The following is a 25,664-nucleotide window of genomic DNA, read 5'->3' as shown; positions in this document are numbered from 1 at the left end:
TGGGCTCAGGCATGTCACCTCAACAAGGGTCAGCCTTTCACCTTGCCCACAGCCAGGCAAACAATAACAACAGATGCATCGGATTATGCCTGGGGAGCACACATGGCAGGACAGTGTATTCAGGGCAAATGGTCTGCAGATCAAATGCATCTCCACATCAATCAAAAGAGATGCTAGCTGTACAAAATGCCCTAACAGCTTTCAAGGACCTCCTACATCCAGGACAACTTCTAATAAAGACGGACAACACCACAGTGATGTGGTACATAAACAAGGGGGCACACATTCCTACCCCCTATGTAGGCAAGCAATGACCTTGTGGAACACACCACTGACCTACCAAGTTCAACTACAAGCACAATTCCTGCCAGGAAAGAAAAATACATTGGCAGACGAACTAAGCAGAAATATCATGGATCCTCACGAGTGGAAACTCCACCCACAAGTATTCACAATGATAGCTCAAAAATGGGGGAGCCCAGACATAGATCTGTTTGCTTCCCCCCAAAACTACCAACTGCGAAAGTTTTGCACAAGGACATACCACACTCTAGCTTGGAAAGTGGACGCTCTCTCATTCAGTTGAAAAACACTGATAGTGTATGCCTTTCCTCCACTGCCACTTCTGGCAAAGGTGCTGCTAAAAGCCAGATTAGAGAGGCCACAAATGATACTCATTGCTCCAGACTGGCCACGCCAACACTGGTATCCAGTATTAAGAAACATGGCTCCAAGGCCCACCATGGAATTTACCTCAAATTCCTCACCTGCTGACTCAGGAAAACAATCAGATTCTACACAGCCAGCTCAAGACTTTAAATCTGGCTGCATGGCAGATTATCTAAACAACCAGTCAACACTTCTCTCTACAGCTGTTATGGATGTCATCCTGGAGGCCAGGAGGCCCAGCACCAGGAAAACCTACTCAGACAAATGGAAAAGATTCTGCGCCTGGAACCAGGCTAAAGGCCAAAATCCTCTTGTCCCAAATATTCCTCAGAGTCTGCAATATTTAACTGAGATGTTGCACAAAGGCCTTTCCTTTTCATCTATAAAGATCCACGCTTCAGCTATTTCAGCTCATTACAACACGGATCCTCCTATTTTTTCACATCCATTATTAAGACAGTACCTCAGAGGGGCTATGAACATAAGACCGCCCCGGAGAACACCAACACCAACTTGGGACCTCAATTTTGTTTTGGAGAAACTTACACTACAGCCCTTTGAGCCAGCTTTTTCAGCTGATTTACAATTCTTATCATGGAAAACTGCCCTGCTGCTAGCAATAACTTCAGCACGAAGAGTCTCAGAGCTACAGACCCTAATGGCAGTGGAGCCTTTCATCATTTTTCATCAAGACAGAGTCTCTTTATGAACTTAACCCTTCCTTTCTGCCAAAGGTAGTATCCAGTGTGGCTCTAAACCAAACCATTCATTTACCCACCTTTTATCCAAACCCCCAGAATAAAGGGGAAAGGCACCTACACTCTTTGGACATTCACAGGCAATTACATTTCTACTTGGATAAAACAAAGACTTTCAGAAAATCTGATCAGCTCTTTGTATCCTATGCTGCAGGATCTCAAGGAAAGCCTATATCAAAACAGACCATTTCAAAATGGATAGGACATTGTATCCGTTTCTGCTACACACACCATGGGAAACCTGTACCTGGTAACATTAGGCCTCATTCCACCAGGGCTACAGCAACAACAGCAGCCTTCCTCAGAGGGGTACCAACCAAGGATATTTTGGAAGCTGCAACTTGGAGTTCAGTGCACACCTTCACCAAGCACTATCACTTACCTCTGTAATCAAAAACCAGAGCTGGCTTTGCCACTGCAATTTTGCAGGGCCTACTAGCTTCTCCAAACCCTGTTCAGTACCAACCGCCCAGCCTTAGCTTTGGGATTCAACCCAAGTGTGATGACTGCAGCAGTGTAACACGATGAACATAGTACAGTTTTGTACCTACCATAAATGTAGATGTTCGAATGTTCACACTGCTGCAGTCCAGGTTACCCTCCCACCATCCCCTCTTCTTACCTGGGTTTTATCTATAGCTCCCTGGTTATACAATCTCTAAGATGTATTTCTATATGGTGTATTTGCTTACAGCTGTAGCTATTGTTTTCCACTTATGTAATTTACTTAGGATTATGTATTGCCTTCCTATTTGGGGGCACCTGACATCTGGGGCAAGAAAAACTGAAGAAAATGGTGTTGGCTGCCTCTTTTATACCCCTGTCGCACTGACGTCAGGGAAGAAGTGACAGCAACCGACGCCGGACCAAGACTTTGGAACTTGGGCCGACTGCGGGACCGCCTGACGGCAGATAACCCAGGTGTGATGACTGCAGCAGTGTGAACACTCGAACATCTACATTTATGGTAGGTACAAAACTGTACTTTTTGCCCACTGCTAGTTGCACATGGATGGTCTCCGATGCTTTGTGCAGTGCCACTAACCTGGAGGTGTGGGTATCTTTGATGAATATGGATACTCCCCCTCCTTTTGTGGTTCGGTCCGAGTTTTGGGGCCGAAAAGCATGGTATGAGGTATAACCTGGTAGTGCTGGGGTGCTCTCGGGAGCCTTGAACCAGGTTTCTGTTACTGCACAGATATCGATATTCTCCATACTGAGGAGAGCCTCAAGTGCGTGCATCTTGAGGTTTAGACTTCTGGCGTTGAGCAGCATTACCCTTAGTTTCTTTTTCCTTGTGTTGTCTATGGAGGTGGGTTTGTCTTTTGAGCCTTGCCTAAAAAAGGCACTATGGGGGTGGCAAGAGCCTTAGCCAGTATTCGAAAGCCCAGGGGTGACAGGTGCAAGCCATCCCTAGCGAAGCAACGTGGCTTGTCGGGCATGTCATCCCAGGCTGACAGACACTGGATCCCCGTTGAATGACACCAATACTTTAGCCAATTGTTAAAATTGATCATTTTGTCTTTATACTGTGGCATCATTCTTGGTGAGGGTAAGATGCTACTCAAGGTCAGGGTCATACCGGCCTGGGCTTCATGATCAGAGAGCTCCTCTATGTCTCTTTTCATGTAGTCCAGGAGTGCGTCTCAGGTCATTCACACCAGCATGGACAATGATGGAGTCATATTTGTACTTGCTTTGGAGTGACCTGAGTGCTTGTGTTATGTGGCGGATCCTGGCACCCGACAGGCAGCTTACAGTGACCTTCTCCTTGTTCAGCCTGGTGAGTGGGACGTCAGTGTGTCTGACAATAGTCACCTATTACAAGAGTATTAGGTGGGTTGTTTAGCCTTAAGGGCTGTGACTGTGTGGCACACTGACTTTGTGAACTATGTGATACTTGGGTATTGTTGTGGGGTAGCGGTTGCTTGGATGTCTGCTTCGGAGGTCTCTGCTGCTTGGGCAGATTTTTATTTAGAGCCTCTGAATATGTTTTTGTGTGTTTATGTGTTTGGTTTGCTGTTGCGATAGGTCTGTGTGAGACTGGATTTGTGGTGTGTGTGGTTACCTTCTCCTCCTGACTGCACCAGTACTGGGTTGAGAGAGCTCAGCCTCCAGTCTGGCTATATAGATGCATCTCTCACATATATTTGAGCTTGTTGGGAGGAGGAGAAGGGTGGTCTGTGTACATAAGGCAGTTGTAACATTGCCTCAAGATTCCCAGATTCCCCAGCTGGACTGGAGAGTAAACCCGAAACTGACTTTTGGACATGCCAGAATAGTATAAGGAACTACTTTTTGACTGATCAAAAAGGACCAATAGGGAGCCAAGTACTTAAAGGGAGTATAAGAGGGTGTAGTGCTTTAGTTTATTAGTGCTTACTTATAAGATTACTTATACAAGCAACTGCAGGGTTTTAGAATGAAAATAGAGTGCTTACTTTGAGATTTAGAACAGTTCTAAGAGGAAAAAGTGAAGAGCAGACTTTGTGGAGCCGGGAATAGTTTAAACCCGTTTAAGCGGCGCTGCCCGATGCTGCGCTGTACGCAGAACCGTGCAAAACTGCGCAAATGCGGGTTTCAAAGCAGAGAAACTGAAAGAGATAGGAATTGACCCAAAACGGCCAATAAGCTACTAGTTTCAGGGCTGAGACCACTCCTCCAGGGACAGATAGGCTGCTCAAAGCTCCCCACTCTCACTGGTGAACAGAGAAGCTTCCTTCTATCCAAGTAAGGATATGGGCAACACAGGCAACTATACCACAGTCCGGAATTCAGCAAAACCTGTAATCTGGACTAATCTAGTTCAGCAAAGGCGGGAAAAGAGAATATCTTTTAGTTTTTTTTTTTTTTCAGGAAACAGCAGAAAACACTGTAAATGCTATAAACAGGCTAGCACACTTTAAAAAGGAGAATGCAAATGCAGTTTAAACTTTTTGAAGCAAAGATCAGTTAGAAATTTGCTTTTTAGGTGGGTAACCAGCAGTGAGAATGGTGCTTAATTTATTGAGTTTGATGACTGTGCCCATCACTTTGGTCCCTCTTGCCACATACTATATGAGAGTACACAGTGGTCCATCAGGTGCCAACCACTGTTTTTCCAAGTATGTCTGCCAAACATTTGCAGGACTTGCGTTCAGTGGTGGCTCAAATCCTGTGTGATAGTGCAAGGTTGCTGGTTTCTTTTCCCAGCTTAAAGCCAACATGACCACTGATGCTCCCCATTTGGGGTAGGGTGGGCAATATGGGGGAAAGACAGTCCAAGGTATGTGATCCCCCTTTGAGCCTGCTCTCCATATCAACATTGTATAGAGAACAGGGCAGTTCTCTTAGTGTTTTGGACCTTCCAGGACTCCTTCCCTCAAGGACTGATATCTGTCCAAACCAACAACATGTTGGTAGTTTGGTACATCAACAAGCAAGGGGGAACCCACTCTTGCCTGTTATGTCAGGAAGTCATGAAGGATTAAAACGCAATATCTTCCAGTTGCTTTCTTCTAGCAATGTACGTTCTGGGGGAAGTCTAGTGTCCTAGCGTTTAAGCAGATCTCTCCTCTTACCTCACAAGTGGTCTATCAATCAAAAGGTGACAAAAAAGATTTTCCCCTGCTGGGGCCAGTCATGCTGCAATCTTTTTGCTTCTATCCAACAACAAATACAGTAGATTCTTTGTCTTGATCACCCCCAGAGCGGGGATTACTCAGGGATGCTGTGATCCACAGTTGGCCCCACCAATATCCTTTACATTTTCCTTGAAACTCCTCTCATCCCAAAACTTCTTCAAAAAGCATTCGAGGAGAAGGTAACTCTGATCCTCATTGCCCCCTTTAGGCCTCATCAAGTTTGGATGTTCTTCGTGTTTCATTGTTGCAGTCATTACATTTGGGTAATCTGCTGGCAGGTTGCCCTCAGTCGGCCTAAATTCCAAAGTCTTGGGTCCTGCATCGGTTGCTGTCTTCTCTTCCATGACGTCAGGGGTATAAAACATGCAGCCAATGCCATTTTCTTTTGTCTTTCTTGCCGTGCGGTGCCCGAAGCAGAAGCATTTCACAAGTGCCAGTCGGCCAACTACTGAAATATTCGAGTTCGAGTTTCAGAACCGTAGTCTTCACTAAAGCTAAGTACCCCTTTGGGGAAACTTTTTTTCTTGCTTTTTACCGATGTCAGAAAAAGTTAATAATTGTATTACTTGTGGGAAGCAAATACCTCATAAGAATTTCCATTTATACTGTATTCCTTGCCTAGGCCCTGATCACAACATGCCTGGCTGTCGGTTTTGTGCTAGATTTAACCAATGCACTATTAAGCGTTGGTATATTTTTGCATCAAAGTATTTTGGAAACAGATTTAACTACCCAGAAATGTCGTAAGATAGCTATCCAACTACCGGAGTACATAAAAAACGCAAAGAAAAGGACAGAGAAAGGCAGTCGAGATCCAAAACCGACGACGAAGCTTCTCCTAAGCCAGTTGCACTCAGCGAGGCACTTTCGCAGCCCCTGATACCCTCTACCTTCGAGTCGCAGGCCTCTACCCGACACCCATGTGGAGTCTGGCATGCCGCAAGATACTCAAGGTATTGGACTGACAGATGTATCTCCCTCGGATGAGTCTGGAGCGCTGAACAGGCACCGGCTTCTGAGGGTGTATTCAGACCTCAACATTTATATATCAAACCGATGACAGTTGCAAAACCAAAGACAAAGGCAACCTCTAAAACTAAAAAAACAATGCATGAGCCATGTGCACAGGCCTCTATGCCTAAAAAACAGATGGTCAAAATGGCTGAAGACCTTATTACCTTGATCAGGGGTACCCATCTCCCTCCAGATAAAAGGCCTAGGCAAGACACTGATTATGAATCTTCAGATCAGGTTTCTGTTTCTTCTGATTCCTCTTCTCATCAGGAATTATCTATACCTCCCTGTGAGGATTCTGATGCTGAGGAGTGTATTCCATCTGCATCTCCTCCAGAGGATTATTCATTTGGAGAAACCTTGCATACTTTGAGGGAGCATTTTCACTGGGAGAGTCAAGACTTCTCAGAATCAAAAAAGAGGCTCAGGGATTTCCTTCTCCCTCAGCACAAGCCTTTAGCCATTCCTCCTGTTTTAGACATTGTGGATGATGTGTTTTCGGAGTCATGCTTGACCCCTGACTCCTTACCTCCGGCTCCCAGTAAGCCTGATGGATATTACAGGGTCCCTGACTCTCATAAATTTTTATTTAGAAACCCTGCTGCTGATCCTGAAACTATTTCACAGGGTCCAAAGGGAGTTAAGGCCTCAACAGCAAAAACTCCTACCCCCTCTGACAGAGATTCAAGGGCACTAGACAGATGGGGAGAAAAGGTTTATACATCTGCAACCTTGGCAGTCAGGGCCTTAAACTGTCAATTTCATATGCTTAAGTACCAACAACATGTTATGGGATTGCTGAAACAGAAAATGATGTTGATTTCAGAATGTGCAGAAAATAAAGAATTGTAGGAATTATTGCATGCAGCTGAACAAGTTGGAAAGCATACTTTGTAATGTGGTTTTGATTCCTTAGAGGCCTCCTGCAGGGCCACAGTTACTGGATCTGTGATTAGGAGGCATGCCTGGTTAAAGGTACAAAATTTGCTTGATCATGTTAAAGCTAAATTGCTAGATGCACCTTTACAGCATGATTCTCTGTTTGGTATTAAGGCAGAATAGGTTTTAAAGAAAATGGAAGACAAAGCTAAGGCTATGCAAACGGTTAAAGACTTCTTGCAAGTGCATCCACCAAGATTAAGTAGACACTGGCCTACAAAAAAATGGTCCTTTCCTGTGTCAGAGCTCAAAGGGGCAAATCCAGATGCCCAAAGGTTTCCAGATACCAGGCGCAAGTTTCATACAGGTCAAAGCAATGGGGCGCATCTACCTCCAAATCAGGGGGAGATAAAGCGCAAACCTATAGAAAACAGTCCCAATGACTTCCCTTTGCCTACACCAAGCACTTATGTTTTGACAGTACCCTTGGGGGGAAAATTAGCACTTTTTGCTCAAAATTGGCAGTTAATAATCCAGGACAAGTGGGTACTAGACATAGTATCACAGGGATACAGATTCCATTTCCACACTCTGCCAATGGCAAACGGTTGGCCAGATCTGCCCAAAAATCAATGGGCAGAGGCACAGAAACAGGTTATGTCCCTCGTGGATATGGGGGCCATTCAACCAGTACCAGAACAGGAAAAAGGACAAGGTTTTTACTCAAGACTGTTCTTGGTACCCAGAAAGGACAAGGCCTGGTGGCCAATACTGGATTTATCAATTTTGAACACATACCTGGACATTCCAGAACTCAAAATGCTGACTTTGCAGCAGCTTCTGCTGATGCTGGGCAAGAATGCTTGGCTGGTGACATTAGACCTAAAAGAGGCATACATACCTGCATGTCCCAGTAAGACAATTGTGCAGAAGATACCTCAGATTCAAGGCTGGCTTAATGCATTACCAATTCTCTGCACTGCCCTTTGGCTTATCTACTGCGCCCAGGGTCTTTACAAAGTGCCTGGCGCCAGTAATTGCATTTTGCAGACAAAGACGTATACAAATATATCCTTACTTGGACGACTGTCTCATTCAAGCAGAGAACAAGGACACTCTTCTTCGACACCTGGCATTTGTGAAAAGGCTTCTAACATGCCTAGGGTACACAATAAACGAAAAGAAATCACAACTGGTATCCTCGCAAAAGATAACATTCCTGGGTGCAAGCTTGAATACAACTGCCCAGATGGCTTATCTTATGCCAGACAAACAAAGGCAACTGACTACTTACTTCAAACTGATGGTAACAAAAACCCAGTCTTCTGCAAGACAAATTTTGCAGGCTCTGGGCTTCATGGTATCCTGCATCCTACTAATTCCATATGCAAGACTGCATATGAGGAAACTTCAGTGGTACCTAAAAAGTTTATGGAGTCAACATTCACACAGTCTGGAAACAATGATTCCTCTCATTCCCTGGAAGATGCATTCAGGGCATATGGGCACCAAAACAAATGCATCTATATATCAACCAGAAAGTGATGCTAGCTGTTCAAAATGCCCTAACAGCCTTCAAGGACTTACTTCATCCAGGACAACCACTGATAAAGATGGACAACACCACAGTCATGTGGTATATAAACAAGCAAGGGGGCACACACTCATACCCCCTTTGCAGATTAGCCATGGCACTGTGGGACACAGCTTTGACCTACCAAATACATCTTCAAGCTCAATTCCTGCCAGAAAAACAAAACACTCTGGCAGATGATTTAAGCAGAAACCTTGTGGATCCTCACGAGTGGAAACTAAATCCACAAGTCTTCAGCATGATAACAGAGAAATGGGGGAGCCCAGACATAGATCTATTTGCCTCTCCTCAAAATTATCAGTTGAAAAGATTCTGCACAAGGACTTATCACAGACAAGCATGGAAAGTGGACGCCCTATCCTTCAGTTGGAAAAAACTATCAGTTTACGCCTTTCCTCCTCTGTCTCTTCTACCCAAGGTCCTCCTAAAAGTCAGAGAAGATAAGCTAAAGATGATATTAATTGCCCCGGACTGGCTCCGCCAATACTGGTACCCAATCCTAAGGAACTCGTCTCAATACCCAGCATGGACCTTGCCTCAAAGACCACAAATACTGTTCCAGCAAAACAATCAGATCCTGCACAATCAACTACAGACTCTAAACCTGACAGCATGGCTAATCATGTAATCATACAAACAACACCTCTCAGTAAAGCTGTGATGGATGTCATTTTGGAAGCCAGAAGGCCTAGTACTAGAAAATCTTATGCTGACAAATGGAAGAGATTCTGTGCTTGGAATAGAGCACAAGGAACTGATGCAGCAGAACCAAATATTCCTTTGATATTACAATACTTAACTGTGATGCTTGACAAAGGCCTATCTTTCTCATCAATCAAAATCCATGCCTCTGTCATTTCAGCTCATTACAACACAGAGCCACCAATCTTTTCTCATCCTTTACTAAAGCAGTATCTTAGAGGAGCCAAAAATTTAAGGCCTCCTAGAAGATCACCATTACCTGCATGGGACCTCAATTATGTGTTGGAAAAGCTCACCCTGCCTCCATTTGAACCATCTGCTACCACTGATAATAAAGTTCTTATCATGGAAGACAGCTCTGCTACTAGCAATTACTTCAGCAAAAAGAGTTTCAGAGCTACAGGCCCTCATGGCTGTAGAGCCTTTTATCATATTTTACCCGGACAGGGTGTCTCTGAGGACAAATCCTACTTTTATGCCTAAGGTGGTTTCCAGTGTGGCTCTTAACCAAACAATTCATCTGCCAACTTTTTATCCAAATCCGGAGAACAAAGGGGAGAGAATTCTGCATTCCTTGGACGTACACAGACAGCTAAGATTCTACTTGAGCAGGACTAAAGCTCTAATAAAAACTGAGCAATTACTAGCGTCATATGCTGCAGGATCAGAAGGAAAGGCTATTTCAAAGCAGATAAGCCACTACATCCATTTTTGCTACTTACACCATGGTAAACCTGTGCCCAAGGACATTAGGTCTCATTCCACCAGAGCTGCAGCTACTTCAGCAGCCTTTCTCAGAAGAGTACCAACCAGGGGCTGCTACTTGGAGTTCTGTTCACACCTTTACCAAGCATTACCATTTGCCTCTCTACTCTAAGTCCAGGGCATGCTTTGCCACTGCAGTGCTGCAGGGCCTTATAGCCGCACCTAATGCTGTTTAGCTCTAGCCTCCCAACCATAGCTTTGGGATTCTACCCAAATGTAATGACTGCAACAGTGAAACACGAAGAACATAGTACAGTAGTGTACACTTACCATAAATGTAGATGTTCGAGTGTATTCACTGTTGCAGTCCAGGTTACCCTCCCGCCATCCCCGTCATTTGGAAGTTTATCTTTCCTTCACTATCTTCTACAACCTATGTGGCGTATTTGCTTGTAGATGAAGGTAAGGTTTATATTGATGCATGTATTTATATATATATATATATATATATATATATATATATATATATATATATAATATTGCTACCTTTTTGGGGGCACCTGACATCGGGGGCAAGAAAAACTAAAGAAAATGGCATCGGCTGCATGTTTTATACCCCTGATGACCTGATGTCATGGAAGAGAAGACAGCAACCGACGCAGGACTCAAGACTTTGGAATTCAGGCCGACTGAGGGCAACCTGCCAGCAGATTACCCAAATGTAATGACTGCAACAGTGAATACACTCGAACATCTACATTTATGGTAAGTGTACACAAGTGTACTTTCCCCAAGCTGTGGCATAATTTGAAATACCATCCATGGGCACTGCTTCCCAACTTGGATCTCATTTCTCACCCATCCTGCCTGCCTCTCCCAGACATTCAAGCCATCAAGTTAACTGCTTGGTTTCTCCACTTCCAAAGATGGCTAGTCAGTTCAGGCTTTCTGTTACTTCATCCCAGTCTGCCAGGAAGATTTACAAAAGCAAATGGAAATAAATTTCTATCTGGGCTACTCAGAGGAATTGGCACCCTTTCCTGTGGTCTTAGACTTTCTGGCGTATCTTTTTTTTCAGACAGCTACTCTGCTGTCAGTCCAGTTGTTGTGACTTTCTAGTTTCCACACTGGAGAGAATCAGTCCTCTATTGTCTCTTAGGTTATCTGTGCCTTTTTTGAGGGGCATCTTTCTTCTCATGCCTCCTCTTACTAATATCCCAATGGGGTTAGATCTTTGTTTTACGTCAAGCACTGACTGAATCACTGAACATGCAGCAAAGGTGGATCTGCAATTCCTAACACTGAAAATGTCATTCTTGGTCGCAGGTACTTCTGATAGGAAGATATCAGAACTTAAGCTTTTTTATGTAAACCTCTGTACATTATTTCTCATAAGAACGTTTCCTCTGAACCGGTCTTTCCTTTTTACCAAAGATAGCTATCCAGACCAGTTTAAATCAGAACCTCAGCCTTCCAGTCTTCTTCCCAAAATGTTCCACTAAGGGCGGTGAATACATGCTACATTTATTGGATGTTCATACATCCACCATATGAAAGCATTCAGAAGCTCTCATAAAACTTTTCGTGTCCTCCTTGACAAATAGATTGGGTCATGTAGTTCCTAAAGTCGCGTAATCAAGATGGTTGTCTGCTTGCATCAGACATGTATACAAAAAAGGTTTAGCCTTACCTAGACCCATCAGTGCTCACTTTACAAGATCTGTGGCAACTTCAACTGCTTTCTTTTCCAGAGTATCTATTGATGACATTTGTGCAGCTGCCACTTGGTCAAACATTTATATCTTCGTATTCCATTATAAACTTGATTCACTCTTGCGAGGCAGGACAGCTTTTGTTTCAGCTGTCCTCCAGAATATCCCTCCATGAATCCACCGAAACATTATATTAGATGGGGACTCTTTCACATCTGTTGAGGAATGGATGGAAGAGACAATATCAGATATGAAAGTTATGTACTTACCATAATGATAGATCTGTATTGTCTGTTTCCATTCTTCTTTAACTCCCCTCTCACCCATCCCCCTGCCTGATTATGGAATTCATTATTATTTTTTCCTGGTTTGGCCATACTAACCTATTCTGAATGCTGTTCAAGTGCACTTTTAGTTCCAGATCAGCTTGGGATCGCTGTTCTTAAATTTGGATAATCTTTTATAGCATTATTATTATTAATTTTAGGAAGTTGTCTGTATTCAAACTCTATCTGAGGTAATGTTGGGCTTTGCGGGGGATTCTGAGTAATTGGAGGAGCCTGAGCTTGAGATCCAACATCTTGAATGGCCGAAGACTGAACAGAAGACCCATCTGTTGGGGAAGGATGTAAGCATGGAAGCAGACAACACAGATCTGTCGTTTTTGGTAAGTACGTAAATTTACTTCACTGTGCAAAGCAGAACATCTCTAAGCTACCTTTCAGCATGCTTGTTTTCTTTCAGATAGACTGAGAATTTGTGATTTTTATTTGTAACATCTGTGATTTTTCCCAGCAGATGTCTGTAGACACACTGCAGTTCCTGTTGTTTTTGTATATTCAGCAGTTGAACAAAGTTTCTTTGCGGACTTCGTTAATAGGTGAGGAATGGCCAAGCCCTAGAGCAAAGTCCCCTTCACCAGACCTCGATGGAAAGGCTAACTCTCAAAATAAGGTAAATTCATTTTTATGTCATTACCACTGTTTACATCACAGAGGGTTCTTTGAGTATAAGCTTCTGTATTGCATATTTTCTGACCAGGAGTGAATACCTGCTGTGTGTTGCTGAGTAGATGGTGAATGGGTCTTGGATGTTGTCTGCTTTTCAGAATGACCAGAAATTGTGGCATGATTAATATTAGCTTGGCAGTGCTTCTTCAGTGTTATGCTGCTACTTTAAGTACGATGAAGCACATTGACCACTATTGTGTGGGAAGCCTGAGGGATATTCATTTAATTTCATAGTAATGAAGGCTTGGTTTACTCATAAGATCTATAAATTATTCTGTTGTGGAGTGTGTGGTAAGTATGCTGTAATATTTCTCTGTCTGTCCTATCTGTACTTGAACACTAATTGTATCTCTGTCTATCTTGCTTCTGCTCACAGCTTGTACAAGGTACCTGTCTTAACAGAATTTGATGATTGCAGCTGTTTGCCCTTCTTTAGTTAGTAATATGAGGCAAGTCAGTTCAGAATTTACCTAAATTCCAGACTGAAGCATTGTACCCAAGAAATTCCAAGATTAACTGACTTTTACTTTCTTTTCTCTGTTCAAAGATGTAGTAACATTACTTGTCTCTGTAGCTTGGCGGAATTAAGCTCTGACTGCAAACCAGATGACCTAAAGTAAATAATACCATGTAAGAGTGACATTACTAAAATCAGTCCAAAGGCACCATCTTATTAAGGAAGGCAAATAGGCGCCAGTCCTTCCCACTTTTTAGGCAATTACTTAGCCATCTTCTGCAAGATTCAGGCTTATAATATGGGAAGACCAGCTAATATTTCAATACTCCTCTGGAAGGTAAGAAGCCCATAATGTTTTAAAACACTCAGTGAAGTTTTCTCAAGCTGGCTTGAGTATAGAAATTCTTCCTGTTGAAGATGTGGACTCATGAAATACTACTGTTTGGTGAAGACTGTCAAAGGGTCTGAAAGATGTATTCTTGTTCCATGATGACTCATAGAAAATGGAAAGTGTGGCTTAATGTCCTCATGCTCCCACAGGCCTTGATAGGAAGGAGCCAATGTCATATCAAAAACATACATCTTCAGGATATCTGCTATAACTCTAGAGCAGTCACCTCTGTGATCTAGAGGGATAAAACACCTGACCATGACACCAGTGATTTTGTGTTAAAGTAGCAGGCCATGGTGCTTGATAACTTTGGTAGAGGGGTACAGACAGAGGCTAATACTAGTTCTCCATCTTGCTAGAACTAGTTCTCCATTTTGCTAGAAGAGATTCATAGTTGACACAATTTGTATATGGGCTATTTTAAAAGGTATCTTTCTCAGATTTTTTTAATATGGAGATTAGTTACTAACTATTAAAAGATACACCTAGCTATTGTTCTTGAATTTCATCAAAGTTTTGACTTGTAATTAGTATTTTTAAAATCATGTGAGGCCACCTTTGTTGATTTTTAAAAAGATAAGCTGTGACTATCATACTGGTGGCCTGAATTTAATTAGTAGCTCAGCACCTGTTGAGCTTACCTGGGGAGGAGAGGAGTGATCAGGCTTATCCCACTTACCACTTTTTGATATATGGGGAATGGGGGAGCACGGAACATGTGTCCCTTGCACACTTCCTTTGGTTGAAGTGAAGATGCAGCCTCTGGGGGTGTGGGTTGGACAGGACTTGATGTCAGTTGCAGAACCCATTGCACATCAGTCAGAGTACACTGAGCATGCACAGAGGGAGGTTAAAACTTACTGCCAAAACCCAGTTCTTCTCAGGTGTATGGATGATGGTGGTCTTTATTTGATCAGCTTGAATGTCTTCCCCTGGAATGAATAGGCCATAGGGCTTCACTCGGGAAGTGAAAGGGTCTGTGGAACAGCAGAATGGGATGAGACCTAATGGTTACACAGGCGAATGGACCAGAAAAAAGGTGTGAGGCCTTTTTTAGATTACTTTCCTAATTATCTTTTATATTAAGGATCTTCACCCTCCTTGGAATTTGTACTTCATAAGGGTAGAGTGTCATGGAAATCTGATTTATGCCTTAAGGTAGATGTTGAGATAAACAAATGAGTCCGTCAGCCTCAGTATTTTTCCTAGCTTTTCTGATAGAAGTGAACATTTGCTGCTTATCTATGTTTGGCCACGAATAGCACTATATCTTTAAGGAAAGATTAAAAAATATTTGTTTTCAAAATTACTTTATCCAGATGGCCGAGTTACTGTATTGAAATTTTGACATGAAAAAGACAGTAAATCTTTGCCTTCAGTGCCACAGAATTTATTCATCCATGGCAGTGACTACATCTCTGGCATTTTTTAAAAAATGCATCCTTCGATGTAAGACTAAATCTTCCTTGTGACAACAGTTAATTTGAAGTATGTTCCCGTGAAGGTGACCACCCAATATGAGATGGGGATAGTGTCATACTACTGCTGCTGCTGAACTACTACATATCAGATAGGAACTTTTTATAAACATAACCATAACAGTAGATTTGGATTTCGTTATCAGCAGATCCACCCACATTCCCCCATGCCCTCTTGCTGACATTGTTTATAGATCATTATGATTATTTTATTCTTTTCTACATGAGATATGGAGAGGAAGGTATTTTCATAGAGCATTATGGGTAAAAAAGAAAAGACTAGTAGCCTGAGAAAATTTTAGATGCCAGGCTGTCTAATGGTGAAAGTCGTTAGTCCTACTGCTAATGAGGAGCAACCTGTTCTTCCCAACTTGTGGCAGATGTGACAGACAAGGGCAGTGTGCTTTAACTTTCACACTATTAGTATGTATATTGCAAAAGAACCAGATGTATGGAATTTGAAACCTAGTACTGATACCAACTCAAATGCAAAGGATAGTTGACCTTAAGGTGTTATTTGGTAAATGTACACTACTGCCATGGAGGTATAAGGCCTACCGTACCTCACTGAACATTGCTGTCTACAGTTTCTGTTTGGAGTTATAATCACTGACTCAGGATATCGCTGACTGCAGATTGAGCTCATTGCCTTTTAGTGCAGATTTTACCAGTAGTAATTAAAAGTGGTAGGGGAAAATGTAGTTAGGCAGCATAGGATGGTGGTTTGTAGGATGACATTGGTGATCAAGAAGAGGAGGATGAATGTGAGAGCAGTGGTGGAAATTGAAAAAGAGTAATTGTGAGGTGATGTTCAGGGAAGAGTTAAGACAGGCACTGGGTGGCAGTGAAGAGTTACCGAATAGCTGGGTAACTAAAGCAGAGCTAGTAAGAGAGATGGCTAGAAAGGTGCTTGGTGTGACATCTGGAAAGAGGAAGGAGGACAAGGAGACCTGGTGGTGGAATGAAGAAGTACAGGAGAGTATACAGAGAAAGAGGTTGGCGAAGAAGAAGTGGGATTGTCAAAGAGATGAAGAAAGTATAAGGAGATGAGGTGCATGGCAAAGAGAGAGGTGGCAAAGGCTAAGGATAAGGTGTATGAAGAGTTTTATAAAAGTTTGGACACTAAGGAGGGAGAAAAGGACCTCTACCGATTGGTTAGACGGAGGGACTTAGCTAGTAAAGATGTGCAGCAGGTAAGGGTGATAAAGGATAATGAGGGAAACATACTCACAAGCGAGGAGAGTGTGTTGAGCAGATGGAAAGAGTACTTTAAGGGGTTGATGAATGAAGAGAATTTGAGGGAGAGAAGGTTGGATGATGTGCGGATAGTGAATCATGACGTGCAGTGGATTAGCAAGGAGGAAGTAAGGATAGCTATGAAGAGGATGAAGAATGGGAAGGCTGTTGGTCCAGATGACATACCTGTGGAAGCATGGAGGTGTTTAGGTGAAATGGCAGTGGAGTTTTTAACTAGATTGTTTAATGAAGTCTTGGAAAGTGAGAGGATGCCTAAGGAATGGAGAAAAAGTGTTTTGGTACAGATTTTTAAGAATAAGGGTCATGTGCAGAGCTGTAGTAACTACAGAGGGATTAAACTGATCAGTCACAGCATGAAGTTATAGGAAAGAGTAGTGGAAGCTAGGTTAAGAAGGGAGGTGATGATTAGTGATCAGCAGTATGGTTTCATGCCAGGAAAGAGCACTACAGATGCGATGTTTGCTCTGAGAGTGTTGATGGAGAAGTACAGAGAAGGTCAGAAGGAGCTGCATTGTGTCTTTGTGGATTTAGAGAAAGCATATGGCAGGGTGCCTAGAGAGGAGTTGTTGTATTGTATGAGGAAGTCGGGAGTGTCAGAGAAGTATGTAAGAGTGGTACAGGATATGTACGAGGGCAGTGCGACAGCAGTGAGGTCTGCTGTGGGAGTGACTGATGCGTTTAAGGCAGAGGTGGGATTACATCAAGGATCAGCTCTGAGCCCTTTCTTATTTGCAGTGGTGATGGACAGGTTGACAGATGAGATCAGACAGGAGTCCCCATGGACTATGAGGTTTGCAGATGACATTGTGATCCGTAGTGAGAGTAGGGAACATGTGGAGTAGACCCTGGAGAGGTGGAGATATGCTCTAGAGAGAAGAGGAATGAAGGTCAGCAGGGCTAAGCCAGAATATATGTGTGTGAATGAGAGGGAGGTTAGAGGAATGGCGAGGATGCAGGGAGTAGAGGTGGGAAAGATGGTTGAGTTTAAGTACTTGGGATCAACAGTTCAGAGTAATGGTGAGTGTGAAAGAGAGGTGAAGAGCGTACAGGCAGGATGGAGTGGGTGGAGAAGAGTGTCAGGAGTGATTTGTGACAGACTAGTACAAATAAGAGTGAAAGGGAAGGTCTGCAAGAGAGTAGTGAGACCAGCTGTGTTATATGGGTTGGAGACAGTGGCATTGACAAAAAGGCAGGAGTCAGAGCTGGATGTGGTACAGCTGAAGATGTTAAGATTTGCACTGGGTGTGACGAGGATGGACAGGATTAGGAATAAGTATATTAGAGGGTCAGCCCAGGTTGGAAGGTTTGGAGACAAAGCCAGAGAGGCAAGATTACGTTGGTTTGGATATGTGCTGAGGAGGGATGCAGAGTATATTGGGGAAAAAGATGTTAAGGACGAAGCTGCCAGGTAACAGGAAAAGAGGGAGGCCTAATGTAAGGTTTATGGATGTGGTGAGAGAGGACATGTAAGTGGGTTGGTGTGACAGAGCAAGTTGCAGAGGCCATGAAGAAATGGAAACAGCTGATCTGCTGTGGCGACCCCTAACGGGAGCAGCCGAAAGAAGAAGAAGAATTAAAACCTGACTTAAATTATTTTGCATAACACAATGGCAATATTTTCAAGAGTTGGTTGGTAAAGAAATGATAAACTCCAGAAGGGAGGGCATTGGTCCTGGAAAGGTATGGTAGTACTGCCATAGGTTAGAAAAAAAATAAGAAAACAATAGCACACCTTATTGTTGATCCTTAAAATAACACTAAGCTCTAAACATTCAAATTGTAGCAGTTAGATCTCAGTAGTTATTCATCATGGGGGATACCAGACAGTCACAGGTACCAGTAAAAGGCATAAATCCATAAGATAATAAGCAGAACATCTGCCATAAGCATTTAAGTTGTATAATAAAATACTATGCTTAAAATAAGTTAAAGCTTTTTTCTTTTTAGGTAAAGTACAAACAATATTTAACTTGTACGCAGATTGAGAGTAAAACATTCAGATGGAGGATGTTTAGAAAAATCTAACATCTGAAATGGAAGTTAGAAACTATCTGCATCTGGCTGAATGTGTACTGGTTCTCTGGCTTTCAAGCCCAAATCAGATTTTTCAAATCCTTGCAGGCAGTATTGTACATTTTGACTAGGATACCCCTAAGTTGCAAATTGTCTAAATTTTTTGTAACTTTGAATTAACAGCCAGTCCCTCTATTCATGAGCCACCAAACAAAATTTCCTGTTGGTTTTGCTTGAATTTTAGTTGCTTTTATGTTTCCACTGACTTGTTTTTTTGGGTTAGGGAGATATTCCCAACAAGTTACTGTCCAGAGAAGGGGTCGTCATCATCATGTGACCTAGTATAACAGCTTTCAAAAATATCAAACTTGCACTGCAGAAATTTGCATAGCTAAGAAGCAGTGATGGGATTATTTTACAGTGCATTGCATTTTCAAGGCAGTAAATGCAGCTTTAATGGATATTGATTATCACATTTTTAAAAATAAGTTATTGAAATTTTTTCTTAATTGAGTAAAGCTTAATTCACTTTTCATGCATTTTTCTGTGGAGAAACGGCAATACTTCCCATCCCACTGGAGTTCTGCTCACAGTAAGTACATTGGTTTCTTTACCCGTCTGTTAATCAGTATTTATACTTTGTAATAAATACTGAACGTACATCATAACAGTTAATTTAATGATTATAATCGATAAATGTTAAATTATACGTGTCACGAAGACTGCATATTTTTTTGAGGTGACTAGTTTCTTCAGGAGTCTATCTCTGTTTGTGGAATGTGCTGGGATATTTTTATGAAGATGTGCTTGTGTATTGAAATTTCTTCAGCATTTGTTGAATATATTGTTTAAACTTTTTGGAGGTTTAAAATGATTTGGATAAGTTACGTCTTGCTGTACTGTCAGTTTTGACTTTGACTGCTCGTATCAAGACTGCTTGTGCATATTTGCAAGAGGTATTTCTTCATATGTCATTCAATTCACAGTCTTTTTACTGTAATGCATAGACTGAACTTAATAGACTATGTGAATAGGGGCTAAAATATTTGTTCTTTTGCCAAGATATAGTAACACTGGTATAAGAATAATTTCAGGATGTGTCTGAAGGCTTGCTCCCAGGCAAAAAGTGGCTCCAAGTACCTGTGTTTCTCTTTGTGTACAACCAATTATGATATAAGATTTGTAGCTTTTGGAAATGTGTGGTAGATTTCTCTGCTGACAATATCATTTCATGTTATTTCAGTTGACCTATGAATTCTGTCTAGAAAATCTCTTAATGACTTACTTCCCTGTTTTCTATATCCTTTCCCATATTCCATTGATGTCTCAGTGAATTGTCTATTCCAAGTTCACATTCTATGAATCAGCAACCCTATCAATGAACGAAGAAATGCTTTCTTAAATCTAGGGAGAATGAGTATCTACTACCAGATGTCTATATCCTCTCCTTCACATTGCCATCTTTCTTGTTGAGTTAATTAATTCACATTTTCTAAGTTAATCTTGTGCATCATAGCATGTCTCTGTTTCTTTTTCGTCACATGAGAAGAGACTTACTTTTAATTCTGTATTCATACCCTTTTCTTTCCACCCCCACATCTTTTTAAATGCATTTTATTCATTACACTTTAATTTGCAACATTTAATATACATTAGTAATAAACATTTCAAGTGCATTTTCAATCTTTTACATGCGTTATACATTTTTATAATAATCTTAATATGTTACGTTATGCCTTCATATTTTTCACCATCAACCAACCCTATCACATCACGCATCATGACCACTATAATATGTATTAATCACAATTATACCATGACCCCCCATTAATATTCCAAAACGTGCACGCTGATTGGCCAGCGTGCACATTGTAAATCGACTTATACTAATGGAACAAGGTCCGGTTGCCCGGACTTTTTCCATTAGTATAAGTCTTTTTTTAAAACACTGTCTCGCTATGTTAAAAGAGTTTAACATAGCGAGACAGGTTTAAAAAAAAAAGCAACGGAGAAAGCAAGATCTCCATTGCTTTTTACTGTTTCGCTATGTTAAATGGGTTTAATATAGCGAGACAGCTTTAAAATAAACAATGGCTCCGTTGCTTATTTTAAAGCTGTCTCGCTATGTTAAACCCATTTAACATAGCGAAACAGTAAAAAGCAACGGAGATCTTGCTTTCTCCGCTTTTGGCCACAACTCTGATGTACTGCGAGGCATGCAGTACATCAGAACTGCCGCGGATACCAGACAGCTGTGGAAGGGCAGCAAAGAGGCATTATACAATGCCATTATTTAAGAAAAGTAATTGTTTATTTTCTTAAATAATGTCATAGTATAATAGCAATAACCCACTTCTGGGTGTGGGTAATGCGGTATTTACCCACGGTCGTCTTTGTTTGGTCCCTCGGGCTTCGCCCTCGGGACCAAACCACGCCAACCGTGGGTAAATCCCGCATTACCCCACACCCAGGCATGGGTTATTGATATAATATGCAATTTATGCTTATGCACTTCACTTCCTCCCTACTTTAAAAATCCCATCTACATTTCTTTTAATTTCGTTTACAAAGTTACATCCTTTAAAGTTGGTATAGCCTTTGATTTCCATTTTCCCCTTTGTTTTTTTTCTGCCAACTGTATTATGCTTGACACTACCTTACTGTTTCTTGGCACTTCCAACCCTAAACACCACCTCAGAAATATCTCCTTAGTTGCAACAATTCCCTAAGCATTTGTGTGCAAACATTCTGTAAGGTTATCTTTAAAACTGATCAGCTCCGTACTTGAGCAAAATGCATATTCTGAGACCTCTAGACTTTGCCACATTCTTAGATGTGCTACAAATTATTCAATTTCCTCCTTTGTCATTTTCCTCCAACTAATTGTTTCTAAGCTCCTCTGGTAGATTCTTAACAGTTGTCATGCAGAACTGTATATGCCATGCTTATAATCCTTTTAGATAGGAGCATCTGTTCTTCGCTGTGTTAGAAACTCCACCAGGATTGGTCAGTGACTTATTTGTCATTTGTACCACCCTTTGTCTGTATCTAGCGCCAATCTTTGTTATGGGAGATTATCTTTGACCTGTAGGTCAGATACCTGCTTGAATTTTTCTACTTTTCTGTCTTGTTCTGTCTGGTCCCGAAACTTTGGTTCCTTAGCTAATTTCCTCCAGTTACTTCCAGCCACCTCCTGCTTAATTTGTATGTTCTTACTGTTGTATATCCCCACTAGAAGAATCTTCTTGTTACAGTTCCACAGTAATTTAGTCTTTAAAAAATTTTATTCCACTTCATAGATGTGACATTATGTATGGTTATTACTATTTTCATTAGTGGCTTTCATCCAAAGTGCAAATCTGTCTCTTTATCCCACATACTTTCCTGTTGTACTTACATCACCTTTTCCACTTCAGTTTATATCCCCTATGTTACAGACCTGAGTTTTATGGTCTTAAAATATCTGTTCAGATCTGTAGTCCTAATTCCCCTTGCTACATAGGGAGAATCAGTTTTATCCTATTTAACTCTTGGCATTTTTCCTTCTTAAATAAATTCTCTTGGTTCTTTACTATTAGTCTGCAACTTATCAAGTCACTGATAAAACATGCCTGGTCTACATAAATGACCAAAAGAAGTTTAAATGTTTTCACTACTTGTACCTTACTGTATAGAGACATGAAGGGACTTCCAAGATGGCTGCACACTAATGGATTAATTTCAGCTCTCCCATTGTGAAAAAAAGAAACTGAGAGATAAGGACTAGTAATTCCACCAGTTTTAGTAAAATCCAGTTACTGGCTAATAAATACACTGCCTAAATCCCAGCACAGAAGAAACCTAGAAAGCTTGAAAGAAAATCAGCTAGAAAAGGTAAATAGAAAACACTGACTGGAAAATTCCTGCAGCTGTTCAGCAAAAAACAGATGTTCATCGTGTTACCCTGCTGCAGTCATCACACGTAGGTTATCCTGTCGTCCGGTGGCCCCGCAGTCAGCCTGAATTCCAAAGTCTTGGTCAGGCGTCGGTTGCTGTTGCTTCTTCCCTGATGTCAGTGTGCCAGGGGTATATAAGAGGCATCCAACGCCATTTTCTTCAGTCTTTCTTGTCGCGTGGTGCCTGAAGCAGAAGCAGTTCGCAAGAGGCAGACACCTGAGATTTTCGAATCAAATTTCAGTCGGAAGTCTTCAAAGCTAAGTACCCCATTGGGGAACCTTTTCTTGCCTCAGTCCGATGTCAGAAAAAGTTAACAATTGTATTTCTTGTGGGAAGCAAATACCTCATAAGGACTTTCATTTTTATTGTATACCTTGCCTAGGCCCAGACCACGACGTCATTGGTTGTCGGTTTTGTGCTAGATTCAATAAGCGAACTATAAAGCGACGCTTTGATTTCGCATGACACTACTTCGGTAGGAAATTTAATTACACTCTGCCGTCGAAGCAACCGACTGCTGGCGTGCATAAAAAATGCAAAGATAAAGACAGGCAGCCTAGATCCAAGCCAGACTCCGAGGCCTCGGCTGGGCTGGTCGCCGGTTCTCCGGTTTTCAGTGAGGTGCCTACGCAGCCCCTGGCGACTGCAGAATTGGAATCCCAGACCGCTTCGGATTCACAAGATAGAGTTCTAGGCCGACACAGCCATTTTCTTTAGGCCCTACCGACAACATTGCAGAAGGAGAAGCCGGTGTGTGGAAACACCTTCGGTTTCAGAAGGTGTCTTCAGACCGACTACTCTCACCATAAAATCTTATGCTAAACTTAAGATTCCTCTCAAACCAAAAAAGACTGCACTTCAGTCTCCAGTTCAAGGCTCCATGCCTAAGAAACAGATGCTTAAAATGGCTGAAGATTTGATTTCTTTAATCAGGGGTTCCCAACCCCCCCCCCCCCCAGACAAAAGGCCTAGACAGGAGGAGGATTATGCCTCCTCTGATCAAGTGTCTGTTTCCTCAGGCTCCTCTGAGGAACTGGATTACTCCTTTCCCCCTTATGAAAATTCTGATGCTGAAGATTCCATTCCCTCAGCTTCTCCCCCTGAAGACTATTCCTTTGGGGAAACCTTACATACCATGAGGGAACATTTCCACTGGGAAGGTCAGGACTACTCCGACTCAAAGAAAAGGCTCCGAGAGATGTTCTTCGTCTTCCATTGCTGCAGTCCTGACTATTGGGTATAGTCCGCGTCCAGTCGGCCCGAATACCAGAGTATAAGGCTGACGTCGGTCAGGGCGCATTAGACTGACGTCAGTACGTCAGGGTACTAATGCGCATGACCGACGTCATATCCTCAGTCTTTTTTGCCGCATGGTCCGATGCAGAAGCAGTTTTGCGAGTGCAGGTTGGCGTTCTGAAATATTTCCGAAACCGGAGTTTCAGACCGAAACAGAGTTGGCTAAGTACCCCGTTGGGGAACATTTTGGTTTTTCTTGCCTCAGTATTTTACCGGATGTCAGAAAAAGTGAATAACTGTATTTCTTGTGGGAAACAGATACCTCATAGGGATTATCATACCTTGTGTATACCTTGTTTAGGGCCTGAGCACGACGTTGTTGGTTGCCGCTCTTGTGCTAGGTTTAACAAACGCACTATTAAGAGGAGGTTAGACTGTGCCAGGTTAGTGTTTGGGAAGCGTTGCAATTATAAAATGCCGTCGGATGCTCCGACGCCCGCTTCCTCCAAGAAGCGCAAGGATAAAACAGTGAAGCCTAGGGTTGATGAACCAGCAGTCCCGGACGTCGGTTCTTTAGAAGGCTCAGTGGAGCCGGAGGTTTTGCCAGGAGTTTCCATGGAGTCCCAGGCTGAAACTATACTATTACAGGATGTGCCCTCTCAGGAGGTAGGCCAGGCTGAGGGGGCTTCTCAGGTGACTGTTCTTCCCTCACTTCCCAAGGTAGTTAGAGCCTCTCCTTCTGTTGCCAAAACTTCTTTGAGAGGTAGGCCTAGTTCAGCTTCAGTGGGGGCTTCTCCTAGCATTTCGGGTTCTGTATCTAAGAAACATATGCTTAAAATGGCAGAGGATTTGATTACTATGATTAGAGGTTCTATGCCCCCGCCTGATAAGAGGCCTAGGGTGGAACCGGAGTTTGATAGTTTTGAACAGTGTTCAGAGGCTTCAGAATCTTCTGTGGAAGATATGCAGGAGTATCCTACTTATTCTGATTCTGATGTGGATGATTCCACTCCTACAGCTTCTCCGCCTGAGGATTTTTCATTTTCAGAGACTCTGCATTCCATGAGGGAGCACTTTAAATGGGAAGGCCAGGATTACTCTGATTCCAGGAAAAGGCTTAGGGAATTCTTGTTTTACCCCAGCATAGGCCTTTAGCTATTCCTCCTGTGTTGAATGTGGTGGAAGATGTTTTGCAGAGGCTTCCCTGAACCCTGATTCTTTGCCTCCTGCTCCTGTTAAGCCTGATAGGTATTATAGGGTGCCCGAAGCTCATAAATATTTGTTTAAGAGTCCTAGGGCGGACCCAGAAACTATTTCTCAAGGGCCTAAAGGTGTTAAGGCTTCTGTGGTTAAAAATCCTGTTCCCACTGATAAAGAGGCAAGGGCTTTGGATAGGTGGGGAAAGAAAGTGTATACTTCTTCCACTCTAGCCATGAGAGCATTGAATTGTCAGTTTCACATGCTAAAATATCAGAATTATCTCCTTTCACAATTGAAATCTAAGGTGGATGCTTTGGCGGAAGGTATTGAGTGTAAAGAGTTGCTGGATTTGGTTCATGTGTCTGAACAAGTGGGTAAGCATTCTTTGCAATGTGGTTTTGATGCTGTACAGGCCTCCTCGAGGGTGGCTGCTACCAGTTCTGTTCTTCGCAGGCATGCCTGGTTGAAGGATCAGAATTTAGCTGAGCATGTTAAGACAAGGATTTTGGATGCTCCTTTACAGTCTGATGTGTTGTTTGGATCGCCTGTGGAAGCAGTTTTAAAGAAAATGGAGGACAAAGCTAAGTCTATGCAAACTGTTAAAGATTTTTGCAGGTGCAGCCACCAAAGTTTAGTAGAAATTGGCCTGCTAAGGGGTGGACATACCCTGCTTATGATTCCCAGTCTAGGGGTAGGTCTAGACGTGGTAGGGGCAGGGCTCAAGGTTCTTTTAGGCCTAGACAAGGGAGTTCACCTGCTCAGACTTCTGGTGAGGGCAGGGGTCAGTCCTTTCGTAAACAGACCCAATGACCTGTCTTTTCAGCTGCCAGCAGCTTCCGCCTGGCAGCTCCTTTGGGAGGAAGACTGTCTCTTTTCAAAGAAAATTGGGATTTAATTACTCAAGACAAATGGGTGTTGGATATCATTCACCACGGTTACAGATTTTATTTCCATACAATGCCCCTTTCAAAGGCATGCCAGACGTTCCTCCTCCACAAAGAAAAGAGGCTCACAAGCAAGTTTCTCAGTT

The 25,664-nt window shown here is 42.4% G+C and overlaps 1 protein-coding gene across 2 annotated transcripts in view; it reads left to right on the top strand.

The window, feature by feature from the left end:
• Window positions 1–25,664, top strand: part of TBCCD1 (TBCC domain containing 1) — a 768,212-nt gene that overhangs the window by 394,291 nt on the left and 348,257 nt on the right. For both annotated transcript variants that reach the window (XM_044060684.1, XM_044060685.1), the window contains one exon: window positions 12,455–12,610. In XM_044060684.1, the coding sequence (XP_043916619.1) occupies window positions 12,455–12,610 (156 nt within the window). The remainder of the gene's footprint in view (window positions 1–12,454; window positions 12,611–25,664) is intronic.

The sequence above is a fragment of the Protopterus annectens genome, chromosome 2.part0, assembly GCF_019279795.1.
Source record: "Protopterus annectens isolate FY-2018-M chromosome 2.part0, PAN1.0, whole genome shotgun sequence".
Taxonomy (NCBI): domain Eukaryota; kingdom Metazoa; phylum Chordata; order Ceratodontiformes; family Protopteridae; genus Protopterus; species Protopterus annectens.
Note: the sequence above shows the minus strand (reverse complement) of the source record. Positions and strands in the feature narration are given on the sequence as shown.